At 46.8% G+C, this 21780-nt stretch overlaps 1 protein-coding gene across 11 annotated transcripts in view; it reads left to right on the top strand.

Annotated features, from left to right (window-relative positions):
* The window catches only part of Cit (citron rho-interacting serine/threonine kinase), a 175807-nt gene that overhangs the window by 19848 nt on the left and 134179 nt on the right, over nucleotides 1-21780 (top strand). For 10 of the 11 annotated variants that reach the window (XM_050159019.1, XM_050159018.1, XM_050159017.1 and 7 more), the window contains exons 5-7: nucleotides 6438-6539; nucleotides 19403-19545; nucleotides 20623-20713. In XM_050159019.1, coding sequence (XP_050014976.1) covers nucleotides 6438-6539; nucleotides 19403-19545; nucleotides 20623-20713 — 336 coding nt within the window. Of the gene's footprint in view, nucleotides 1-5496; nucleotides 5605-6437; nucleotides 6540-19402; nucleotides 19546-20622; nucleotides 20714-21780 lie in introns of those variants that run through there. The other variant, XM_050159020.1, reaches the window with a different exon arrangement.

Here is a 21780-nt window from a genome sequence, read left to right as displayed (position 1 = left end):
TGCCTGAAGATCAGAGACTAAGACAGCCCCACTGGTCAACCTTACAGACCAGGCAGTGGGGGCACACACCTTTAATCCCAGTAGCCATAGAAACCAGGCGGTAGTGGTGCAGGCCTTTAATCCCAGCACTAGAGAGGAATATAACACGGGAGGAGACAGCTCTCACATACAGTCTCGTTCTGAGATTCTTGGAGGCAGGATCGCCATTTCAGACTGAGGTAGAAGTAAGAACCAGTGGCTGGCTGCTTTGCTTTTCTGACCTTCAGTTGAACCCCAATATCTGTCTCTGGGTTTTTATTACTCGTGCTACACCCTCTCTCCTAGCATTTCCTACCATTTTCTGATAGCCCATTAAGTTATTAATACATGAATGGATTAATCCTTTGATGAGGTCACAGAACCCATGAACCAATCCTTTCCCCAGGCCCCGGTCTCTGCACACTGTTCTTAGGAGCCCAGCTTTCAGCACACCAGCTTTTGGAGGACATTTCAGACCCAAATCATCAGAACAGAAACCGAAGATCCCTCTTTTGTTGTTGTTGTTTGTCTCTTGAGATAGAAACTGCAGCAGAGGGTGGGAAGCCGCCTGTCAGAGTCCAGGCATGATGTGGCCTCTGTGTTTCAGAATAAACTGTGAGCAACATTGCAGGGAGGGAGAATGACAAGACGTTGCCTGTGATTAGCAAGAGGGGAGTGGGAGGTGCTCTCTCAGCTCTCCCACCCAGCGAGGTGCTACCGTCATCCCTGCTCACTCGCTGGGCAGCCTTCGTGCTTGGCATGTTTCTAGAGCCTTGGGCAGAGAGAGGCACATGATGTTAGCCAACCTTGCGGTGCTCGTGTGTTGGATGGGAAACAGTGCATGGAAGATGAAGCAAATGCAACACGTCACACGCAGACAGACAGTCGAGATTCAAACAGATGCACTTTATCTGGGCCAAGGACCCGAAGTGGCCATGGTAAAGACATGTGGGTCTGGGTTTTTAAAAACCCTAAGAATACAGGAGCTAATAAAACCAGCTGTCCAGCGAGTCCGGTTTTATCCCATGCTTGTTTCAGACCCAGGCCAGCTGGCCTTGGTGAGTTCCCGATAGAACATCCCCATTGTCTCAGTGTGTGGGTGCACCCCTCGCGGTCCTGAGTTCCTTGCTTGTGCTCTCTCTCCTTCTGCTCCTGATTTGGACCTTGAGATTTCAGTCCGGTGCTCCAATGTGGGTCTCTGTCTCTGTCTCCTTTCATCGCCTGATGAAGGTTAACATTCAGGAGGATGCCTATATGTTTTTCTTTGGGTTCACCTTCTTGTTTAGCTTCTCTAGGATCACGAATTATAGGCTCAATGTCCTTTATTTATGGCTAGAAACCAAATATGAGTGAGTACATCCCATGTTCCTCTTTTTGGGTCTGGCTTACCTCACTCAGGATAGTGTTTTCTATTTCCGTCCATTTGCATGCAAAATTCAAGAAGTCCTTGTTTTTTACTGCTGAGTAGTACTCTGATATGTATATATTCCATACTTTCTTCATCCATTCTTCCGTTGAAGGGCATCTAGGTTTGGATGCTAACCTTACTAGACCTGGATGGAGGTGGGTGGTCCTTGGACTTCCCACAGGGCAGGGAACCCTGATTGCTCTCCAGGCTGACGAGGGAGGGGGACTTGATGGGGAAGGGGGAGGGAAATGGGAGGCGGTGGCGGGGAGGAGGCAGAAATCTTTAATAAATAAATAAATTTAATTAATTAAAAAAAACCAGTTGTCATTGGTAAATGTGTCACTGACTTAGAGGGTCAATATAAAAGAAAAGCAGGGTTCCTAATGGAGTCACCATGAGGATTTGGGATTCAAAGGTATGAAGAGAGAAGGGCAGCCTGGGAAGAGGCGAAGGAGGTGTTAGGGAGGATGTGGAGAAATGGTAGATCTCTAACAGAGCCAGTCACCTGGGAGAGGCCAGCGAGCCTGCACCGAGCTGTGTCAGCCAGAAATGCTCCTCGGAGAGCAGTTGCTTTAATGGAGTCTTCAGGGCTTAGGCAGCATCAGCGGTGAGCACGTGGGGCTGGGGGCTGAGATCCAGCTTTCCCTGTCCCCCCCTCTGTGTCAACAACAGCTTCAGCCCTCCAGCACTGTAAAGCACTGGGTTGGGTTGCTTTATTTCTTAAGTGGCTTAGATTTAGCCCTGAGGTTTCCGGGGTGATCTTAGGAACACGGACAAGCTCTTTAAAGATATTTCAGGGTAAGGGATGTAGTTCCTGGGTAGAATGCTTGCTTAGCATGTGTGAAGTTCAGGGGAGCACTGCATAAATGGGTGTGGTGGCAGAGGAGGACTTGGGTGTCCTTCCCTGTCATTTCCCCCTGTATCCCCTCCAGCCAGGGTCTCTCACTGAACCTGGAGCTAGGCCGTCAGTCAGTAAGCTCCAGTGAGCCTCGCATCTCTCTCCTACAGTATCAGGATTGTAGGAGAACCTGGCTGTGCCCAGCTTTTTCTTTTTCTTTTCTTTCTTTTTTTTTTTTTTTTTTTTTTCTTTTTTTCAAGACAGGGTTTCTCTGTAGCTTTGGAGCCTGCCCTGGCACTTGCTCTGTAGTCCAGGCTGGCCTCGAACTCACAGAGATCCACCTGCCTCTGCCTCCTGAGTGCTGGGATTAAAGGCGTGTGCTACCACTGCCCGGCTGTGCCCAGCTTTTTAATATCTACTTGCTTATCTGATATGTGTGCTAAGATACCAACTCAGGTTCTCATGCTTGGGTAGCTAGCATGCTAACCACTGAACTGTCTCTCCAGCCTACAATAGTCTTGAAGCACCTGCCTTCCCCCCCATTTAGGGAAACTGCAATTTTGTTCTTTTTTTTAATTTTTAATCTTTTTCTCTCTTTTTGGTTTTCCAAGACAGGGTTTCCCTGTGTAGCTTTGGAGCCTGTCCTGGCACCAGCTCTGTAGACCAGGCTGGTCTCGAACTTACAGGGATGTGCTTGCCTCTGCCTCCTCAGTGCTGGGATTAAGGGTGTGCACCACCACAACCTGACAATTTTTAATTTTTTTAAAAAAGATTTATTTGTTTATATTTTTGTTAAAGGTATTTTGTCTGCATGTACATTTGCACACCAGAAGAGGTTCCTGGATCCCGTGGGACTGCAGTTATAGATAGGAGTAAGCCGCCACGTGGGTGCTGGGAATTGAACTCAGGACCTCTGGGAGAACAGCCAGTGTTCTTGACTGCTGTGCCGTCTCTTCAGTCTCCTGTTCTTTTTTTATTTTTTTAAAATATTTATTTATTTATTATGTATACAATATTCTGTCTGCATGTATGCCTGAAGGCCAGAAGAGGGCACCAGACCTCATTACAGTTGGTTGTGAGCCACCATGTGGGTGCTGGGAATTGAACTCAGGACCTTTGGAAGAGCAGGCAGTGCTCTTAACCACTGAGCCATCTCTCCAGCTCCTCCTGTTCTTTTTTTAAATTCCCACTTATTTTATTTGTTTTGGCAGTTTTGAGGACTGACCTTGGGGTCTGGAGCATGCTAGGCAGGCAAGTGCTCAACCACTGAGTTACACCCCCAGCCCTTCAGTTTTGCTCTTGAGGCCTTTCAGCTGATTGGATGAAGCCCACCGAGACTCCTGAGGGTAGTCTCCTAAGCTACTGAGTTCAGATGTCAATCAGCTATAGCTACACAACACCTCTGTAGCAACACCACAAAACCTGGGTTAGTGTTTGGTTGAGTAACTGGTGTTTTGGCCTTTCTTGGTTTCTGCACAAAATTATTTATCAGAAAATCATACCGCCCCATCTCCCTGCCCACCAAATGACTCAAAATTACATCTGTGTATTTGTATATATGTCCTATGACAGGAATATTTTTCCCACGATCCACCACGCAACCAGAAAATTAGCTAGTGCATTCCTCTGGCCCCATTCACGTTTTACCAGCCATCCCAATGACATCGTTAGGATGGGACCTGGGCACTTAGCCCTTCTGTTTCTTTGATCTGAGTCGGTTCCTTCATTTTCCCCCTGAGTCTTTATGACCTCGATGGTTCCAATGAGAGCTGGCCAGTTAGTCCATAAAATTCAGATTTAGCTGCTTTGCTTGTGTTTAACGTCTAGGTTGTAGATTTGGGGTGTATATTTCATGAAGAAGGGGCTCTTTTCCTGTTCCCTGCAGCAGATGGCTCAGTTCCAACTGGCCACTTTCTGGATGCGCTCACACAGCTCGTGGGATGGAGGTGGAGGTGGTGCCTGCCGCTCTTCGTTGCGGAGTTTCCTCTTGGTCCTCACGCATTTTACAGAGACAGAACTCTCTCAAAGGACAGAACTGTTCCATTCCTTATGCAACCCTCAGTGTATTGGTTGGTTTGTACTTTGTGAACTACTGGCCTTTCCTTGTCTTAGCCAATGAGTGTAATCTACCATACCCAGAGTATCTCCAAGGCGGCTCTTCAGCTCGACTTTTGTCTCCTTTTGGCAGGTCCCTGCCATTCTTGAGTTCATTTCTGGTTCTCTAGTGAGAGATGTTCAAGTTTGCCCCGCAGTTACCTTCCCTGCATTGGCGTGTCTCCAGGGATCCCTGGTCAGCAGGAACGATCCTTGGAGGCTGGACCTTGGCGCTGAGAGATGGCTCAGCAGCAGAAAACACATTGCTCTTGCAGAGACCTGGCTTTGGTTCTCTGTACTCCAAGTGGGCAGCTCACAAACACCTGTAAGCTCCAGCTCCACGGGAGCCTCCTCCTGCAGGCACCTGCACACACATGTCACAAGCACACATAGACACACATACACATATATAAATAAAAATAAAAAAAATTAGAGGCCAAGGTATTTATTACTATTATTATTCTTGAGACAGTGGTTTTTTTTTTTTTTTTTTTTTTTGGTGTGTGTGTGTGTGTTGTTTGGCTGTCCAGGAACTCTCTCTGTGGAGCAGGCTAGCTTCGAACTCAGATCTGCCTGCCTCTGCCTCCTGAGCACTGTGGTTAGACATGAGCCACCACTGCCTAGCTAGAGGCCAAGATGCTAACTCTGGGTTTTGAGCTTCTATTGGGCTATCATTGCTCTTAGATCTCTTTCATGAATTGGGCAAGGAATACATGTTTATGTGCACAGTATGTTCCCACACGCACACTCAAAAACACATAAACATGCAGACACATGCATAGATGTACACGTGTTTACTCCCACATGTGTTAATATGGAAAATCATGTTCACACAGTTACCTCTGACTCCAGTCCACCTTTACGTCTCTCGCGAGTCTTTCTCTTCCCTGTGCTTGTGCCTGGTGAGTCAGCGTCCTGTTCCTATCACACGTGTGTGATATAATCAGCTCATAAAGGGACAGTATTTATTTTGGCTCATAATTTGAAAGTTTCAGTGTAGGGCTGTGTGGCTACATTATCTAAAAAAAAAAAAAATAAGACAGTTTCCTATTGTGTAATCCCAGCTGGCCTGAAGCCTCTCTAGCTCTACCTGCCTTTGCCTTCCGCGTGCTGGGGTTAAAGGTTGCACCACCGCATCCAGCTTCACTGCCTTGGGCCTCTGGCGAGCAGTCAGAACTGGTGGGCGTCCATGGGAAACTTCAGAATAGAGAAAGATGAACGTTGGGCTCCATGATCCCTTTCAGGGGTAAGCCCCATCCCCCCAGTGACTGAAAGACGTTCTTATAATGCCATGGACTGAGGAACAAGCCTTTAACCATGAGCCTTTGTGGGGTGGGGGCACTTATCCAAACCATAGTAATTCTTTTCTCTGCCTTTACCATTTTCTTCCTTTAAAATGTTTTTAGGTTTATTTATTTTTTGTGTATTTATTTTTGTTCTGCTTGCACGTTTGTATATGTGTGCACCATGGGTATGTCTTCAGAGTCTAGAAGAGGGTGTTGGATTCCCTGGGAGTTGAACCCAGGTCGTCTGCAAGGGCAGCAAGTTGTCTTAGCTGCCGAGCAGTCTCTCCGGCTTCTCACTGTTTTCTTACACTGACACAGTCCCTTCCATCTTTTTGGCTATAGCCTTGTCTCCTTACCTGCTCTACGCCATCCACCTCCATGTGCAGATACCTTCCTCCTCCTGCATGATCCTCCAGTAGTCCACACTGGCCTGCGGTTACACCTGTTTGCCACTGTCCTCACTCTGTTTGGGCCTGGTCCTGGTGGCTCTCTGACCCTCCAACCTGGCTTGGCTTGACGGCACCTAGTAGAACCATCCAGGAAGCGAAGGTGGGGAGGAAGAGAAAGATGTTTAAGCTTGGAAGAAGTGAATTGATGCCACAGGCATGGCTGGATGGATAACGTGGGCCTGGCAAAGCTGGACCTCACGGGTTCCCAGATTTGCTGAGTGTCATGCTATGTGATTTTTTTTTTAAACCTGGAAACATCAATTTAGACTGTAAGGCAGGACAGAGGCCATCCCCTGCACATTGAGTTCTGTTACAATTATCTAAAGAGTTTCTTTTCCCTCCAGGTTTCATTTTTCGAGGAAGAGCGGAACATATTATCTCGGAGCACGAGCCCTTGGATCCCCCAATTACAGTATGCCTTTCAGGACAAAAATAACCTTTACCTGGTGAGTCTTCACATCTGTCCCCGTGGGACGAGCCGAGGCCCCGATACTCAGATGCCGTGGGTTGAAAGCGCTTCTTGCCGACGTGGTCTGTGACACCGTTCACTCATTCAGTCGATTTTCTGACTGGACGTCTCCCGTTCCTCGTTCCAAAGATTAAGAGCTGACCCACTTAGAAACAGCCCGCTATACCGTGGCCACGAAGGGCAGGAGTGAAAAGTTATTTAATTGGGAATGGTCTCTAACTGCCTTTAATGGAATCTTGCTTTAATTAAATTAAGTCAATTAATTTAGTTTTTGAGACAATATCTCATTATGTAGATCTGACTGGCCTGGAATTTGCTGCATAGACCAGGCTGGCCTGGAATTCGCAGGGAATCAGTCACTCCTGCCTCCCCAGTGCTGAGATTAAAGGCCTCTGCCACTATGCTCATTTCTCACTTTAATTTTTAAAAGCTAAGGTAATAATGCATGGTTAATATAAGAAAAGGCAGCCTGTTCCCTTCTTGTGTATGTGTGGAAGCCGGCTGAGTTTATCTCAAAGAAGCAGAGAATAGGCTAGTGGTTGCCAGGTAACTGGGGTGAGGAGAAGCAGAGGAGGGCTGGCTAACGGGTAGACCAGTTAGACTGCTGTGAGTAGCTAGGTGTAAGGGATAAGCTTTGGTGTCCTGTACGGGTAGAGGGCAACTGTCTCTCATAACTCTTCTGCCCAGAAAAGAGGTTGAATGGTCCCAGGACAAAGCAGATGGACGGTGTTGGAATTTGTTGATTGTTTTGTTTTGCTCATTGCACATTGTATGTATTTATTGAAATATACTGTACCCCATAGTTAAGCACAGTTGTTAAGTATAAATTAAAATGTACACCAGTAATCCCCAACCCCATCCTAAAAATGCATATACTGGGCCAGTGGGATGGCTCGCAGGTTGGGTTGCTTGCTGCCAAGGCTGAAGACCTGAGTTTGGTTCCTGGGGCGCCTACAAGATGGAGAGAGAGAAGTAACTTTTGCAGGCTGTGCCCTCTGCTACACACACACACACACACACACACACACTCTCTCACACATAGACACACACACTCACACACACACGTGTGGTGCTTGTGTCCACTCAGGTACACACACATAAGCACACACACACACAGATAAAGAAATGTAATTTTAAAAGTTTAAAAATGTGTACGCGGAAGAAGCACTAAGTAGAACCATGGTCTTTTGCTTTCTTATCTCTCTGTAGGGAGCAGATGCTAATGGAGATATGTGTCCTTTATGACCTTAACTATGTTTTTTTAAAAATATTTATTTATTTATTATGTATACAATATTCTGTCTGTGTGTATGTCTGCAGGCCAGAAGAGGGCACCAGACCTCATTACAGATGGTTGTGAGCCACCATGTGGTTGCTGGGAATTGAACTCAGGACCTTTGGAAGAGCAGGCAGTGCTCTTAACCACTGAGCCTTCTGTCCAGCCCCCCTTAACTATGTTTTACTGTGGAAAAATTGAATGCATAGATGTATATACAAATGAAAGGTTTTTTTGTTTTGTCTTGTCTTTTCTCTAGTAGTGCCAACACTCGGGACAGAGGCAGGTGGCTCTCTGTGAGTTCCAGGCGAGTCAGTGCCACACAGACATCTTTAATGCTACTACATAGTGCTAGCCTTCATTCCTTTTGGTTTCGGGGATTGAACCGGGCCTTGAGCACGCCAAGCACAGGCTTTTCCACTGAGCTACAACCCTGACCTCCAGTTCAGCATTTGGATGGTGGCATAGTTTTCTCTGGTGTCCGTTTTGGGGCCCGATTTAGGTTTTTAGAGGATTAAGTTCTTAAATGTAGAACGTGTATTCTAGAAACAACCTTTGTTCCTGGAACAGCTCCTGATGCGGGGACTCTCATGTCACCTTGGGTGGGGATAAGGAGGCCTGTGGAAGGGAGCAGGGAGCTGTTTTTTTGTCTTGAATTCCCACAGGGCATTTTTTTTTTCTCTTTTGGTGATGTCACTGCGTTGGTTTCTGATGGGGAAGAATCAGTCTATTTGCTTGGTTTCATATGATTGAATTTCCCCCCTGGCTCCGCCCTGCTCTCTTGGTTTTGCTGGCTTGGCATAAGGTCTGGTTATACACCCAGGTTGGCATACAACTCAAGGGTCTTGTTGCCCTAGCCTTCCCTGTAGAGAGGGTTCCGCTGAGCTTTCTTGTGTGGCTGTGGTGTATGTGCGTGTTCATGTGGGTGTGTACACGTATGCCAGAGGCCAGGGTTGCGTGTCCACCTCAGTCACTTCCCACTTCATGTATTTTTCAAATAGCATCTCACTATATGGTCCTCACTGGCCCGGAGCTCTGCGTGTAGACCAGGCTGGCCTTAAATTTGTAGAGATCCATTTGCTCCTGCCTCCTGAGGGCTGTGTACCACCTAGTTCTACTCTAGTTTTAAGACAGAGTCTCTTGCTGGATCTGGGCTTCAAGGATTCTTTCTTCTCCCTAATGCTAGAGTTAAGCTGTACATGGCTTTCCCCATGAGTTCTGGGAATCTGAATTCAGGTCTTCATGTTTGCACAGCAAGCTCTTTCCTGATAGCCATCTTCCTATCCCCTCCTTAAAAAAAGAGCTCTGTGCATGTGCGCACGTGCATTCTGTGCGCATGCCTGTGGAGGTCAGTGAACAACCTTAGGTTTTATCCACCTCCTTTAGGATAGAATCTCTCATTGACCGGAAGCTCACTAATTAGATTCGGCTAGCTGAACATCAAACCCTGTCTGCCTCCCTAGCTGTGGGATTACAGGCATGTGCTGCTGTGCCCAGCATCCGGCATCCTTTTGTGGGTTCTGGGGATCAAGCTCAGGTCTTTACACTTGCAAGGCAAGTGTTTCTCACCAACTGAGATGTATCCTTCACCCTTATCAGCATCTAAGGTTGTATCCCAGAATACCAACGTGTAACGATACACCAACTGAGCCATGTTCCTAACCCTTACCCACATCTGAGGTTGTGTCCCAGACTACTGAGGTTATATGATATAAAGCGTATGAGTTACTTTATCTTTCCAAAGTCAGAGAGTTTCTAAATCCAGAAATGCATTCTACAGTAACATAAAGGGCTTCCTCACTAAAATAATCCCACTGTGTCAACTGAACACTTCTAGAAGTTTAGGGAACAACATTTTATGGCTTGCTCCTTCTGAAGTTGAACACTAACTTGTAATCCTATGGCAGAATAATTGCAGGTGTAGTTAAATTAGTAAAAAACAAAGCACGATTCTGCCTCTTGTCCTTGGCTTGGCCGTTGTCTCTTCTCTTGGTCCCCACCTTGGTTTTCACTTGCGCTTTTCTGTGTTAACCTCCCTGGCATTCATCGTGTCTTCCCCCAGGTCTTCCACATTGTGCTACAACAACGTCATCCTGCTGTCGGAACCCCATCTCTCCTCCTGATGCCCTCTGGGTAGATTCAGGCTAGCCACATGATTGTTTACCAGGCCTTAAGCCCCGTCCCTCCAAGTGTCTCCTTCATTTTACCTTCATCACAGGACTAACCCTAACTCCCAACCCTAACCCTCTAACCTCTAACCCTATTCTTTCTTCTTCACCTTGCTTCTCATCTCCCTGCTCCTTTTTCTGACCATCCTCTATTTCTCTCTCTGGGCTGGGATCAGATGTTCTTTCCCGAATCTCCTTCTGGGCCTTCTGCCCCTGGGATGGGGGACCAACCATCTGTTATGCAGCCTGTGCCCCCATACCCATGAGTCAGGTGAGTCTCTTGCACTAGTTTCCTTCCTAATGGGTGCAATTATGTGTTGATGCTCCCGATAGATGTTTACTAAGTAAATGCCTAAGGTATATTCACTGGATGAATGATTGATTCCACAGAATTCAGATTTACGTACAGATTTAACCAAATCATTTTATGTTAGCAGTTGGAGTTTAGAATAAAGTATGCAATTCAAGATAAGCCTACGTGAGTGCCCCCCCCCCCCATTTGGAGTACTGTGAGAAGTTGAATTTGAGATGTCTTGAATTTTGATGCTTAAAACATTCTTATTTGAAGTGACACTGATTTCTACAAAATTGTTTCATAATTCACCATTTGCTGTATAGTGTCTGGATTTTTTTTTTGTGAACCTTTCATGCTGAGGGGCTTCTTCAGGCTGTCCTGGCTCTCAGATTGAACTCAAAGCTATGAACCTCTTTTCTGTTTTGTTTACATTTTCATCTCTCTATTCATCCCAAATGATTTTTTCCCCCAGTTGCATATTGAGAGATATTAGTTGTGGTAATAAAGGGAGCCCAACAGTTCGTGCTGGTGGGACTTGCTTGGTTGTATTAGTTTAGAGCCCAGGTTCCTTCTATATTGTGGCTCTTCCGCCTCTTAGGAGGCTGTCTTTCATGGGATTGCTGTTGATATCTTTGTTCCATCTGGATGGTAAGAGAAGAGAGAAATTTAGAGAAGGAAAGTTTCCTCCACACAGAATTATGTGTGAAATTATTTTCTCTTGTGCTCTCTTAGCCAGAATTTAGACTGAATATCCCTGCTGCTCAGGAGGGACAACATGGACACATGCTGTCTAGCTGCTAAAATCTTTACTGACGATTTTTCATTTCTGTAACCAGATTAATGTGGGAAACTACTTAAAGAGAAAGAATTTATTACAGCCCACAGTTTTAGGTTCTCATTCCATCATGGCAGGGAGGGTGTGGTCGAGAAGGGCAGCTTATTATGCCTGCCAGGAAGCAGTGAGAGAGGGAGAGAACACCTGTGCCTCTGGCCTGCCTCCCTCCTTCCTTCCATAGGGCCCTCCCCACACTGTAGGGTACCATCACTCCTCTTCAGCTCTGCTTCTTTAGTTCTCCCTGGAAACACACCCAGACATCCCCAGACATTGTTGGACGTTCTCCCAGATGCTTCTCAGTCCCATCAGTTAGGCAGAAACGTCTGACCGTCGCACTATGGAAGAATGGAAGGGTGGGTCTGGGGAGCAGTCAGCCGTCCTCAGGCTCCTAGCTCCACGTTCTACATTCACTTTCATAGTGCTGTATGCCTGTATCCAGAACGACTCCTGACGGAATTCTGGCTTTGTTGTGCGGTTTCATATTCTCTCAGTTTTCAATCCACACCTGTGCAATTTTGTGGCCAGCATTTCCTTTCTATGTAGGAACTATTTGGAAATGAGCTGTTTGCGCCACTGGCCCCAGGGCCTTTGGGGACGTCAGCATCTGTTTCCACCTTGAGTCAGGAGGGAGTTAATGAAGGCAGCACCATTGTTTACGCTAGTACGACGGCAGCTTACGATAGCTTTGACAGCGAGACATGTGCTGTTTTAATCTCTTGGCTAGGATTATCTGAGTTTCAGGCGTGTGTTTGCATGTTGTTGCTCTGGAAGCCAGGGTTTAGGAGGCTGCTGCCCACCAGAACACATGGTGCTTAGAAGACCCAGTCTCACTTTGATGCTGTTCCTTGTTGGGTCTCTGCAAGTCCTTGTCCTTTTCAGCTTGGGTTTTCTCATTGGTGAATAAGATAGTAATTCCTCCTTTTGGCTCAGATTCAAGTGCCTGCATGTGTTATAGCTGTCGGGTTCTTTGCGTTCGAAATAGTTGTTCTATGTCCAGGTCTTGAGGCCTATTTCAAGAGAGTGCACCCAGAGTTTTGTCCTTTTTGGGAGCCACAAACTGAGCATGGCCCCGGTTTGTCTCCATTGCTGGAGTCTCGGATTCAGGAGGTCCGACTGGGATGCATACCACAGTTTGTATTTCTCACATGACCATGTGCTGCTGCTGGTTAGCAGCATTGCCCTGGGAACTGTCGCCTTACAGCTATAGGCCCTGGTTTCCGTCTGCTTCTTTCTCTGCCTATCCCGTAACATAATGTACTCATGGGACGTCTAGTTCTTGGAGGCCCAGGAGTCGGACCCTCCCCTCTTGGCTGTTGGCCTTGGGGCCTCGGGGGCTCCACAGTTCTGTGTGTTTCCTTTGAACTGACCCCCCCTTTTGTCTTGTTACCTGCTCTAACTCACGTCCCCAGTTACTTGGTCAGATGTACTGTTTCTTGCCCAGTGTGATCAGTGCTCTAAAAGATTTTTTTTTTCCCCCTCTGGGTAGCCCTGGCTGTCCTGGACCTTGCTCTGTAGACTAGGTTGTCCTCAAATTCAGAGATTGGCCTGCCTCTGCCTCCCAAATGCTAGGTGATTTTTTTTTTCTTTTAAAATACATGGCCGAATCAGGCTAGAATCCAGACTCTCAGAGATAAAGGCCTTCTCTCATCTTCTAGATGTTCCCTTGCCCTTTCAGAAAAGTTAAAAAAAAAAAAAAGTCCCTGTCAGGGGTCACCTTGCTTAGAGGACTCCCACCCTCCTCCGGATGACAAAGCTCAGAAACACTGGAAGAGCACACCACCATTACATTCTGTCGTGGTGCACAGTGAGTGTAAGAATTTCAAGGTGACGTTTCCGAGAGGTGGCTTGCACAGTTTCTCTTCTGATGCTTGGTGCATTTGCTAGTGCTATAACAAAGCACCGGAGGCAGGGAAGTCTACAAGGACGCGGTGGTTTTGACTCACGGCTCTCGAGGCTGGGAACTCCAGGAAAGTATCATCGGCATCAGGTTGGCATCTGGCCAGTTTTCTTACACGACAGCATGGTGGAGAGTGTCACATGCTAAGACAGTCTCCATGTGGGTCTGCGTCTCTCCTTATAAAGCCACCAACACTATCATCATACTTACACACAGTCTAATCCTAGTTACCTTCCAAAGGCCCCATCTCCAGATAGCATCATCATATAAATTTGGAGTTAAATAGCCAATGTGTAAACATTTTTTCCCCTATGCATATTTGTGTTTGTGTATGTGTGGGCATACATGCATGTGGTTGTGTGGTCACATGTGCATCAACACAAGGGTGATGTGGGGAATCTTCCTTGATTGAACCACACTTTATTCATTGAGGCAAGGTCGTTCACTTGAATGCAGGGTTTGCCGGCTTGCTCTTGGATCGCTTGTCTCTGCCTTGCAAGTGTTGGAATTACGTAGGCCCTGCCACTCCTACCTAGTATTTCCATGGCTTTTGGGGTATCTAAACTAGTCCTCGTGTGTACCACAAGCGCTTTACCCACTCCCAGTGCTTTATGTCATCTCCCCAGCCCCATCATATGAACTCTGTGTGTGTGTGTGCCGTGTGTACCCGGACATACTTAGAGAGGTCAGGGAGTCAGTTCTCCCCTTCCACCATGTGGACTCCAGGGAATGAACTCAGGTCCTCAGACTAGGTGCCAAGTGCACTATCTCACTAAACCCAACATGTGGACCTTTGAGGACACATTCAGACTTTAAGAATACTAAATAACGAATAGTCGTACCCTCCTACCCATAAGCACACACGTGCACACAGACACGTGTACACACACACACACACACACACACACACACACACACACACACACGTCCTTCCTTTTGACTCAGCACAATGAGTGGAAATTGCCACTGCAGTCCTTGGAGTATAGAAGCAAAACTCAACAGCGAAGCATCCGCGCCTTCCCAACCGAACACGTGTAAGATCTGCCCTTAATTAGCGTTTGCTGCCGCCGCCACAGAAGGGTCTGTCTCTGCTGGCCAGAAAGTCTTTGCTTTGAAAGAGCAAGTCCTTCGTAGCTCCAAGCGGGCTCGTCTTCAGATGCTGTCGTCTCTGCCACCAGGGCCACACTGTTTAGGCCTGTTTTGCCGGAGGGCTCTTTCTCCCTGTCTCATCTCCCTGCTTTTGATGCTGTGTTTTGGTGATTTCCCCTTTTGGATATGCCTATTCTCTGTGTAGGAGATGTCTCTGGTCCATGCAAGGGTAGAAGATCGTTATTTCAATGCCAGTGGTCTGGCTGTTTTCCAGCCCTTTATTGTCTGTGATCTTGTCTTGATACTCAGAAGGCCTTCGTGTTGTCAGTGTAGAAAATGTAAGCAGAAGTGAGGGCTGCATTAAAGCCAAGGTCCATCCAAGGGCACGATGCTGCAGAAACTTTGCGTATGGCTGCGTTAGGAAACTGAATTGGTTGTGCAGCATCTCAGTAATGGACCCAGTGCAGTGCTGGGTGAACAGCATCAGAACCTCTCCTTAAAGATGCACGCCCTTGGTGAGATGGCTCAGCTGGAGAGATGGCTCAGCCGGAGAGAGGACATTCGCCCTGCAGACCTGATGACTTGATTTTGATCCCTGGACACTGTGTAAATTTGGGGTCCTCTTTGGACCGACTACAGTGCTGTCCTCTGACCTTTACATGTACTCCGAGGCAGGAGGATTGCAGGTTTGAGGTTAAGAGTGGCACACTGTCTCAGAACAACGCAGATCCGTGGGGCTTGAAGCACTCATACCTAAAGTTAGTCTCTGGAATTTATATTTTAGCAAACTTCCCGAGTGGTTGGAATGAAAGGGAAAAAATAATTTTTTTTACCCTGATTTTTCTTATTACCATTATAATAATTATTTAATTATTTTTCATTTCACTCGAATGCCATCTCTATGAAGACACAGGGATTTTTTTATTTTTAGTCCTTTTCATCCCTGATATTTAGAGCACTAGCACAGAGTAAGCTTTCAAATATGATGGATGAATGTGTCTTATAAAAACATTTTGTATGTGTGTGCATACTATGACACATACATGGAGGTCAAAGGACAACTTGGAGGCATCCGTTCTCTCTACCGCGTGGTCTCAGGAATCAAACTCAGGTTGTCAAGCGTGGTGGCACATGATTTTACCTGCTGAGCCATCTGTCTGTCACATTTTTACAAAGTGTTCCTCCTAGTGACCCCCATGGGCAAGCAGACTAGGAAAACCCTCCATAGAGGGTTTATAGCCTTCCTGGGCTAGCTGCTGCATTTTGGGAGTGATGGGCAGATCTGAGCATCACCAGCTCTCTCTGAGGAGCAGTCGGGGACAGAGACGCAGGGGCAGCCTGTGGGCTCCAGAACAGCACGGGGACAGAGAATACCGGGACAGAGACGCAGGGGCAGCCTGTGGGCTCTGGAACATCACAGGTGGTGACCTTGTTCTTCATTAGTTTGTAGTGTTCTCTTGTCCTTGTCTCTGGGTCACAGCCAGTCTTGATGAGGACTTTGATAGCGTCTTGGCCTGGCACCATCTTTCACAGTCCCCAGGTGTTTCTGAAAGACCCCAAATCCTGTTTTTTTTTTTTTTAAATTGTCTCTTTAAGTTCAACAGCATGGTGAACCGATTAAACTTAGGTTGCACCCCCATAAACTGCCTCCCCCGTGGGCTCCGCGTAGTCCACATGAGACCTGTACTCCACAGTGTAGGTACGGACTGTGGAGAAGGTCTCGGGCTCCTCAAGGTGACTGAGTGCCCAGAGCAGGTCTGTGTTGTGCAGCTGGAGATTGGTATGTTCACTGGGAGCGTGCTGGTTCCCGGGTTTGATTAGACTCCCTGATAAAGCTCCGTCCTATTCAGATGCTGGCATTTAGGGCATCTATTTTGGCCCTGAGTTGAAGAGCGTACAGGCTAGCAGCTGTTGTAATTTTTGTGGCTTGTTTTCTCAGTCAATCCTGGCTTCTGAAGACATGGGAGGTCGCTTGATTCTCAGAAAAGATGCATCTAGTTTGGGTGGACATCTTGCACAGAGGAGTGAGGAACATGCATCTTGCTCCCTTTGCAAGAAATGCTGATTTTGTGAAACTCTTTGCTGGTCCCTACCGAATAGACTCTTCAGGAGGGGATGCTAAATACTAAGCAGAGTTGACAAGTGAGCTCACCAAAGTTGCCAACAGTTGCTGTAGTTTTGACTTTCTCGGCCTTAAACTTAGAAGCCATTCTGGCTCTCACATAACAGAGCCCGAGGAAGTCTGTAACAGCGGTGTGTCATCATAAATATGCATTCTTCTTATTTTAAACCATCTGCGTTCTGGAAGTATGAGCGCGCCTGCTATTATCTGTGCGTTTCCTCTTGTTGTTTAAGACCCTTTTAATGGCAATATATATTTAAAGCAGACTTACAATTAGCATTCACCCACATCCCCAGGCCTGTAGAGAACCAGGTTGGGATGAGTGGGTGAGCTCTAGCAAGCCAGGTGGCTGCCATGGGCTCCTCTGAGGCTGAGGTGAGTGGCTGACGTCATCGTCAGCAGCTGTGAATTTGGAGGAATGAGTTTTACCCCGTCTAGGTGTTGTATGTGTTGGTGAATCAGTTTGCTTTGAGCAACTGTGGTACAGAATGGCGTCTCGCTCTCCCAGGGCGGTTGTCCGCTGTGTGCATAGCATAAGAAACCATGTGAACGGCTTGGTCTCAGGACTATGAGAGGATGTGCAAGTTCCTTCCCCAGAGCCTGATGCTGGGTGGACTTCTTGTAGTCTTTAGGAGGACCAGCCTGGGGCCTCTGGGGACCTGTGCAGAGGCTCTCCATCTGACTTGTTCTAGTTAGTGCTCAGTTGCTGTGAGAAACACCACAAACCAAAAGCACCTGGGGGAGGAAAAGGTTTATCTCATCCATTGGTTCCAGGTCAGAGTCCACCACTGAAGGGAGCTGAAGCAGCAATGATACTGCTCTCAGGCTGACATCCAGCTGCCTTCCTTCCACAACCCAGGCCTGCTTGCTTAGGGATGGTCCCTCCCACAGTAGCTGCGAATCAAGAAAATGCCCCACTGACATGCCCCCCCCCCGCCCCGCCCTGGGTGAGACGTGATGGAGGTGTGATGGGGTAATCCCTCAGCTGGGGGTCCCTCTTCCCATGGCTAGCCATCACACCTGCCTACAGCTGTTTTCTAAGACTACAGGAACGACAAACAGCATTTGGGGAGGGTAACAGTTTACATCCCAGAACTAGAATCCAGTGTGTGGTAGGTCTATTGCTTTTGTCTTTGCTGTGATTAGATACTTGGCAAAAAGGAACTGGAGGAAGAAAGGCTTTATTTCAGCTTTACTGTCCGTCATGGTGGGGAAGGCAGGGCAGGGGAGGGGTGGGGACCTCATATTCTTATCTTCGGCCAGGAATGGAGAGATGAACCCAGGTGCTCAGCGCATTCTCATTTTCTGCAGTCCAGGACCCCAGCCCATGGGGTGGTGCTGCCCACATTCAAGATGACTCTTCCCTCTTCTGTTAAACCTTTCTGGAAACTCCCTCACAACCCCTCCCCCCACCCCCCAGGTGTGTTTCCATGGTGATCCTAAGTGCAGTCAAGTTGACAGTTAAGATGAACCATCACCGAGGATTTAGTATTTTTTGACAGAATGCATTTGAAAAACATCCTTTCTGGAAAGAATTGGACACAAGCTGGCACTGGTCAACAAAATGGGCAATAGAGCAAAGGGCAGGGGAACCCCCCAGGAGAACAGTTGCCGTCAAGTGGTCCCAGCTTCTCACCAGCCAGAAAGAACCACACAGAGAGGGGAGGGAAGAATGGATCTCAAGTTGGCTCTGGGCACCGAGCCAGGTGCTTTCCTCAGGCAGTGTTGCAAGGGGATTAGTCTTATCTGGGGCGTTCAGGGAAGACCGGAAAAGGTTGAGAAGTGAAGTCACCAGGTGAGTCAGACCAAGGTGACTGGCCTTCAGGCCATTTTTTTCTTTTTTTAGATTTATTTATTTATTTTGTATACAGTGTTCTGCCTGCACGTATGCCTACAGGCCAAGAGGGCACCAGATCTCATTACAGATGGTTGTGAACCATCATGTGGCTGCTGGGAATTGAACTCAGGACCTCTGGAAGAGCAGTCAGTGCTCTTAACCTCTGAGCCATCTCTGCAGTCCATGACTCAGGAATTTTTACATCTGGTTATCATGAGAAAAGATGAAGGGGGTTGGGGACTTAGCAAAGTGGGTAAAATGTGCATTGATGATTTTCACTTCCCTGGGGTGGAATTTTTCTTTCATTTTTAAAAAATTTTTTTGAGACAGGATGTCCCTGTACAGTCCTGGCTGTCCTGGAACTTGCTCTGTAGGCTGGCCTTGAACACAGAGATCCATTTGCTTCTACCTCCCGAGTGCTGAGTGCCGGGATTAAAGGCTTGTGCCACCCTTGCTGACCTCCTTTCTAATCAAGCATTTTAGCTATATATTATGATTTATTTTTTATATACATCAAAAATATATTCTTTCTGATTGAAGAGGTGGGTTTTTCTCTATCCTGTACAGAATGTCGCTTTCTGTGGTATGGACAGCTTTCCCCTGACATGAATAACTGGAATCGTGTGTTTTTAGTATCCAAGTCATAGCCCAGAATTTAGAGGTATCATAATTTAATTGGCCTCTTATGGATGGGCATTTGTATGGTTTTCAAGTGTATTTCCCTTGTTATAAACTACCCAGTAGAGAACCTATTTACTTATCTATCTTTTATCTATGAATTGTAAGTACCAATAAAGTAAATTGTTCGGAGCGGAATAGCTAGGTCAAGGGGTATCTATTCATTGTTAAATTTTTAATAGAGATCATCAGCTGCCTTCCACACTGACTGTAAAGGGGAAGAAAGATTGTATTGCCTTTGCTCCGCAGCTCCTATACTCTGCCGAGTGCTGAGGGAAATGCAAAATGAATGTTAGCACGTTTGCTGCCCTCCAGGAATATCCGTGTATGCGCGGTACCTGATCCTAGGGAATGTCTGGGGTGTCAGCGTGGGCGGGCGTGGGAGGAGGTGGATTTAATTCAACTTCTCAGGCTTGCCTTGCAAGCATCACGCACGGTGTCTGGCTGTTCTTGCATCCTCTCCGCTCTCCTGGGTCACGTATGCCAAAGACCTTACCCTACGTCTTAGGGTACGTGCCACACATCCCCTTCACTTTCCAGAGTCTTCGTGGTTACATCATTGTTAGGTGTTGTTCGAGGGTTCAGTTGAGGTGTTCCCTATGTGGGGTGTGTGAAAAATGAATAACTTTGCCATTCTCTGCAGGTCATGGAATATCAGCCTGGAGGGGATTTATTGTCACTTCTGAATAGATATGAGGACCAATTAGATGAAAATATGATTCAGTTTTACCTTGCTGAGCTGATTTTGGCTGTTCACAGCCTGCATCAGATGGGATATGTGCACCGGTAAGTGGGACCCCTAGGAGCACACTGAGAACTTTTCTGAGTCACACACCAGTCCCTACGGGGTCAGAAGAAATCGTCATTTAGCCAGCCGGGCCTGTGATTGGCTAAAAGCTTTCCAAAATGTCTGGCGTCTTAGCACGCCCATTCAGCCATGGAACAGAGCTAGGCCTGCAATGTGCCTGCTTTGCTAGTAAGATGTGGCTGTCAGATGTAGTCAGTAGCATTAAAAACTCCTTTTTTTTGGATTTATAGCAACCCCCCCCTTTTTTTTTCTGACTGGTAGAGGAACTGGCACATATCCTGGGAACAAAAAACGGTAATTAACAAAAGCTGTTCATCAAAGCCAGGCGGTGGTGGTGCTCACCTGCAATTCAGGTGGTTTTAATTTGAAACTTTACCTTCACGGCTCTTGTGTCTTGGTTGCTTGAAGTGATCTGGTCTCGTGGACTCTTCTTTCACTAATGGATCAATATATTGAGGGAGTCATACTTTGATGGTGTTTTATGGAGGGTCTGGTAACTGGGAGGTGGGGCTGAGTTGCGTTCTTGTTGATGAGGCGTGACCTGATGGTACCCACGGGGTCCCACCTCCTTCAGGTTCCACTGTCTCTCTGCTGTGTCACGCTGAGGTTGCACGCTTTTTACCGCCAGCGTTAGTAAGTTGCAAAGATGTCCTACAGAAGTCTCTGCCCTCAGGAGTCTCTCCACATCCTTACTTCACCTCAGGATGGAGTAGAGATAGAAGATACAGATCATAGATATACAACTGTGGGGATGCAGAATTTGGGATACCATAGGACCTCGGGTTAGGTCTTTAGGTTTTTTGGTCTTTGTTTTTGAAATATAAAAATGTGAGCCTCTAGTAGAAACAACCCATCTTAAGCTTCACGTTTGCTTTTTCTCCCTCCCTTTTAAGAAAATTAAATTTATCTTTCAAGATGGGTGCTAATCATTCCTATCCACCAGTAGGGAAGGTGTGCATAAACTAAGGTTTTTGGCTGAAGTGCGGCCTGAGGTTGGTAACTGCTTGTTGGTTGACACAAAGACAGCGCTAATTAAGGCCTTGACTTTCTTACAGAGACATCAAACCTGAGAACATCCTCATTGACCGCATGGGACACATCAAGCTGGTGGATTTTGGATCAGCTGCTAAAATGAACTCAAATAAGGTGATTAGAAAATGGCAGGAGCTAGCTCGGGGGTCGCACTGAAGAACACTCTGTGGCACTCGAGAACCTGGCAGATGTTAGGGTACAGTGGTGGACAGCATTTTGGGACCTCATCTGTCAATGTTTGACTCTTGTAGGGAGTGGGGGCAGGGGTTGGGGTGCAGAGATGGTTGGTTCCCAGACAGCGATGCCCAAGGTACCTGCTCATACCTTGCCAACTGTCTATATGAGTATTGTTACATTTTCACAAAAAAAAAAAAAGGGAAAAATGTTCATTTTATTTCCCCTTACCTCTTACAGAGACTGTTTTCTGTTACATCACTTTGGTTTACTTTAAAATATGTTGATGATACATGACCTTCTTTTTCTTAAGTGCTCTCCACATGCAGAAAAATTGAAATTAGTCCCTAGAGAATTTGAACTAAACATCCTGTAGTGTCAAGAACTGATGTTCAAAATGACATTTTCAAGTCTTGGACTTTTGGTAAAAATTAAATTGTGTTCCGCACGCTGATTAGGAAGCCAGGAGAGGAGCAGATCCACCCCGAGCCTACTCTGAAGGAAGGTGATAAAGTTACAAAGGAGGATGTAAAATCCTCTAATCCAGTTGACTCTCGCTAACACGTGAATTCCAAGGTCGGCTGTAGAAAGGGTCCTTCTGAGGGAAGCTTCGCCGGCTTAAGCGGTTAGCCTGATTTCACCACTGAACCACTTGGTGACTCGGGCAAATCCTGGGGAGCTCGGCCGTTCATCCTTTCTGTCGAAGACACAGATTCTACTTAAAATGCTAAAGTCGGAGCCTGGAGAAAGCGCGCCTCAGAATGTCTCCCAGGTCTGAGCCTTAAGTCCTTTATATGAAGGACAATATGTAAAATTACTTTTTCATCCCCAGATTCCTCTGGGAAAGGTGGATATTATTAGGTTGATATTAGGAAAAGGCTTAGAGCTGTGTTAGTTCTGTGCACTTTGGAATCTGGCCTGTGTGCTCTGCAGCCCTGAGAACTTCTTGAGGCAACTTACTTGGCATTTAGGCCGTGAGAGGAACAGGATCTCCGTGCAGTCCCAAC

This window comes from Alexandromys fortis, unplaced genomic scaffold (assembly GCF_014885135.2).
Source record: "Alexandromys fortis isolate MF-2015 unplaced genomic scaffold, M_Fortis_MF-2015_v1.1 scaffold_90, whole genome shotgun sequence".
NCBI classification, from domain to species: Eukaryota; Metazoa; Chordata; class Mammalia; order Rodentia; family Cricetidae; genus Alexandromys; species Alexandromys fortis.
Note: the sequence above shows the minus strand (reverse complement) of the source record. Positions and strands in the feature narration are given on the sequence as shown.